The sequence below is a fragment of the Cervus elaphus genome, chromosome 12, assembly GCF_910594005.1.
Source record: "Cervus elaphus chromosome 12, mCerEla1.1, whole genome shotgun sequence".
In the NCBI taxonomy this organism is placed as follows: Eukaryota; Metazoa; Chordata; class Mammalia; order Artiodactyla; family Cervidae; genus Cervus; species Cervus elaphus.
In genome coordinates this window covers 75,176,298-75,181,258 of record NC_057826.1, presented here as the reverse complement: position 1 = coordinate 75,181,258, position 4,961 = coordinate 75,176,298, and the positions used below count along the sequence as shown (strand labels likewise).

The 4,961-nt window shown below is 39.3% G+C and overlaps 1 gene segment (V, D, J or C); it reads right to left on the bottom strand.

Moving 5' to 3' along the window:
• Positions 1–2,218: 2,218 nt before the first annotated feature.
• LOC122705705 lies at positions 2,219–3,057 on the bottom strand. The segment is given in 2 exon segments: positions 2,219–2,742; positions 2,950–3,057. Coding segments are annotated over 2 exon segments (573 nt in total).
• Positions 3,058–4,961: the final 1,904 nt, after the last annotated feature.

Sequence of the window (4,961 nt, the reverse complement as noted above, 5' to 3'; positions counted from 1 at the left end):
ATCATACGTTTGTATATGTAGAAAATACCCCTGCATTGGAAAGATCCCCTGGAGAGAGGGGGGGCAACCCACTCCAGTATTCCTGACCGGGAAATCCCGTGGACAGAGGAGCCTGGCGGGCTACAGTCCACGGGGTCGCGAAGAGTTGGACATGACGGAGACTAAACAACAGCAACAATACAAGTCCTCTACAAAAGTCTTAACACTAACGAAAGAAATTAGAGAGGACCTAAATGAATGAAAGAAATTAGAGAGGACATAAATAAAGAGGTTGTGGATCTAAGGACTCCATGTGTTAAGATGTCAATTGTCCTAAATGAATTCATAAATTCAACACAATCCCAATCAAAGTACCTCAATCTCTTGTGTTAGAAGCTGTTCTATAATTTACGTGAAAGTGCAAAGACCTAGAATAAGCCTTGAAAAAGACAAGGAAAACATGACTTGCATTTCCAGATTTCAAAACATGTATGAAGCCCCAGTAATTAAGATAGAATGGTCTGTTGGTATGAAGATAAAATAGCCAATAAACAAAATCAAGTCCAAAAAGACATGCCATAATACATGTGCCATCAATTTATTTTCTCTAAAGGTGCCCTATGCAGCTCCACTGGGGGAAGGTTGGTCTTTCTAGGATAATAGCTAGAATACTTCGCAATTTTTATTTTTTGGAAGTACCAGTGTTTTGTAGCTTTCTGTGTATAATTTCTGTACTTATTTTCTTAGATTTATGCCTTAGGATTTGGGGTCTTTCTTTAGGCATTGTAAACAGAATTATATTTTTAATTTAGGCATCCACATGTTTACTGATAATATATAAAAATGCATTTTATTTTGTGTGTTTACCTTATATATCCTGAGACCTTCTGAACCCACGTAATAGTTGTAGGAGTTTTGGAGGGTATATTCTTTGGGATTTTCTACATAGATAGAAAATAGTGGTAATTTGACTGCCTTTCTGGCTTAAAAGATTGTTTATATATTTATTTTCTTTACTGCACTGGCTACACCGTCCAGCACTGTGCTGAAGGAGAGTGATTAAAGTGGATATTCTCCCTTTGTTCCCTTCCTTAGGGAAAAGTATAATATTTTACCAGTAAACATGCTAAGAGCTGTTGAGGAACTTCCCCATTATTCCTGTGTTTCTTAGAGTTTTCACCATGGCTGACTATTGGATTTTGGCAAATGCTTTTTCTACACATTGCTGCTGCTGAACTAGCTCAACTTATTGTTGACTCACAACTCCTCCACTTCCCGTTAAATGTCCTCCTCATCTTCTTTGTCTTGGGCCAAGTATGCATGTAGCAAGATGGCAAATGATACCCACTTCTCTCCAAAGTCACCCACTATTGTGAGACTGAAGGAGGTGAGGGACAGACAAGTCTTTGTGGGTTCCAGTTGTCCTCATAGTTCAAGTATGACTTTGTTTGTCCAAGTTTGTCCATGCTTTTGTCCCCATCAGACTTTGCTTTACAAATGTTAACCTCAGTTCAGTTTTGTTCAGTTCACTTGCTCAGTTGTGTCTGACTCTTTTTGACTCCATGGACTGCAGTATGCCAGGCTTTCCTGTTCATCACCAACTCCTGGAGCTTACTCAAACTCATATCCATTGAGTCAGTGATGCTATCCAACTATCTCATCCTCTTTCGTCCCCTTCTCCTCCCACCTTCAATCTTTCCCAGCATCAGGGTCTTTTCCAATGAGTCAGTTCTTCGCATCATGCGGCCAAAGTATTGGAATTTCAGCTTCAGCATCAGTCTTTCCAATGAATATTCAGGACTGATTTCCTTTAGGATGAACTGGTTGAATCTCCTTGCAGTCCAAGGAACTCTCAAGAGTCTTCTCCAGCACCACAGTTCGAAAGCATCAATGTTACTCTAAGCTGACTTAAAGTGAATTCAGGCTCAACAACAGATATGAAGATAACAGCTTTGTACAGACTCATCCACCAGCTCTAGCCATTACCTGAGTTTTAATCCCTAGAACTCATCTCTTATTCTACATCACCCATGGTCTGCTTTCTGATTGTGCCCCGACACAAAGTCTAAGAGGGAGTGACTAAGGAAATGGTTTTGATCATGATTCCACACAACTAGACACAGGTTTGTGATGAAGTAAAACTGCCAGTTTAAAGTATTATGGGGCAAGTTTTCAAATTTAGACAACTTTACACATGTTCTGTACAGTTGATTTAAAGCAAAAAATTCAAGAGGATATATTAGTAGAAAGTTACTCTGTACACCTGTTTCCAAATAACATAGAAGGTGCCTTTAACTAGAACTAGATCTTCTGATCCAGACCACAACTTAAATAACCACAGGACTATCATTTCTTGTCTGGGGCCTGTGGGTGTGCCCTTCAGCTGGGGTCTTGCAAAAGGGGGGCTCTCTCTTACTAAGCTCTGGAGTTTTTGTACAGCTTTTCCTATTACTTCAAGCACTGTGAGTTCAGAGAGAGCACAGAAGTACTTTGCAGAGTCTTCCAGTTGTAAGGCTGAAATGGTGAGGCTGATGGATTTGTCTGCTTTCTTAAAGTTTACAGAGTAGCGGTCTTTCCTTGCATTTGAGACTAATGAATCCTGATGAATAACGTAAGCCATCTGTCCACTGGGAAGCTGCTTGTACCAATAAAGGTAGTAAGCGGTCCAACTTATTTCATACCGACAGTTCAGGGTGACTGACTGCCCCACTTGTCTGGATACATTTGGCTGGAGTTGAGTAACTTTCTGGGTCACACCAGATCCTGTGGGAAAAAAATCAGAAAACAAAGATGAAGCAGTGAATAAAATAATCTAGGAGTTATTTAGGATCCAAAGACAAAAAATTGAAATCATAAGATTCTTCCTTTTCTCCATCTTTCCTTTCTTCCCCAAGTCCTGTGAAGCACCACGTGCCTGTGTGTGGTCCTTTCACCCTGACTACTCACACCCACGTTTGGAAGCATCCCTACCAGAGAATGTGAAGGCCAGGAACACCCAGAGCAGACAGGAGAGCGGCATGAGGCATGGATTCCTCTGCACAGATGTGCTGAGTTCTGCCTCAAGCTGAGAGTTCAGTGTCTTTGAGTGCCTGGCAGCACATATACATACTGCCTGGTACCTGTGTGACTCCCCCCGACAGGAAGTGGGGTTTGTCATGTTCATAGACCACATGGTCTGTGCATGCATGGGAAAAAGTCTGGCTCACCACAGACCTTTACTTTGCTTGTCTTTCCCTGGTCATTAAATTAGGCAGATCCTGAAAGAAGTCACGAAAAAAGCAATCAGTATTAAAATTTGAGCTGAGGAGAACTGAATATTAGACAAGTTCATGTACATTAATAATTATTTAGCAAAATAGTTTTGCCATCCTGTTTAAGATATAATTTACTATAGCCTATGAAACTTTCTATAATCTACTAACAAGTCATTTATTTAGTCTATACTTTTCTCCATCCAGAATCTAATAACTCTTTTAAAAACTTGCAGATCCTCTATGACCCACCTCCCAGAATATTGGAAATAAAAGCAAAAATAAACAAATGGGACCTAATGAAACTTAAAAGCTTTTGCACAACAAAGGAAGCTATAAGCAAGGTGAAAAGACAGCCCTCAGGTTGGGAGAAAATAATAGCAAATGAAGCAACAGACAAAGGATTAATCTCAAAAATATACGAGCAACTCCTGTAGCTCAATTCCAGAAAAATAAATGACCCAATCAAAAAATGGGCCAAAGAACTAAACAGACATTTCTTGAAAGAAGGCGTACAGATGGCTAACAAACACATGAAAAGATGCTCAACATCACTCATTATCAGAGAAATGCAAATCAAAACCACAATGAGGTACCATTACACGCCAGTCAGGATGGCTGCTATCCAAAAGTCTACAAGCAATAAATGCTGGAGAGGGTGTGGAGAAAAGGGAACCCTCTTACACTGTTGGTGGGAATGCAAACTAGTACAGCCGCTATGGAGAACAGTGTGGAGATTTCTTAAAAAACTGGAAATAGAACTGCCATATGACCCAGCAATCCCACTTCTGGGCATACACACTGAGGAAACCATATCTGAAAGAGACACGTGCACCCCAATGTTCATTGAAGCACTGTTTATAATAGACAGGACATGGAAGCAACCTAGATGCCCATCAGCAGATGAATGGATAAGGAAGCTGTGGTACATATACACCATGGAATATTACTCAGCCATTCAAAAGAATTCATTTGAATCAGTTCTAATGAGAAGGATAAAACTGGAGCCCATTATACAGAGTGAAGTAAGCCAGAAAGATAAAGACCATTACAGTATACTAACACATATATATGGGATTTAGAAAGATGTTAGTGATAACCCTATATGCAAAACAGAAAAAGAGACACAGATGTACAGAACAGACTTTTGGACTCTGTGGGAGAAGGTGAGGGTAGGATGTTCCGAGAGAACAGCATCGAGACATGTATATTATCTATGGTGAAACGGATCACCAGCCCAGGTTGGGTGCATGAGACAAGTGCACTGGGAAGACCCAGAGGGATCGGGTATAGAGGGAGGCGGGAGGGGGGATCAGGATGGGGAATACATGTAAATCCATGGCTGATTCATGTCAATGTATGACAAAAACCACTACAATATTGTAAAGTAATTAGCCTCCAACTAATAAAAATAAATGAAAAAAAATAAAAGTCACAAATACTCATAGTAAAAAAAAATAAATAAGTAAAATAAAAACTTGCAGATCTTAGGCTTCTTGGTGAATGGAAATTTTATTCAAAATCATTAATGTATCTCTGTCTTTGTATTGAGTTTTGTGACTCTATTTAGGTTTTTCAATAAATAAAATTACTTCACCATGAAATGACAAAAAATAATCAGTCCATCTGACTTTCAGAGTCTATTCAGTTTTAAATTTTGAATGAAATTACATAGGAATACAATATTCTTTTGAAATTTGAAATTGAGTCTTATTTATTAGACTTTGAGGA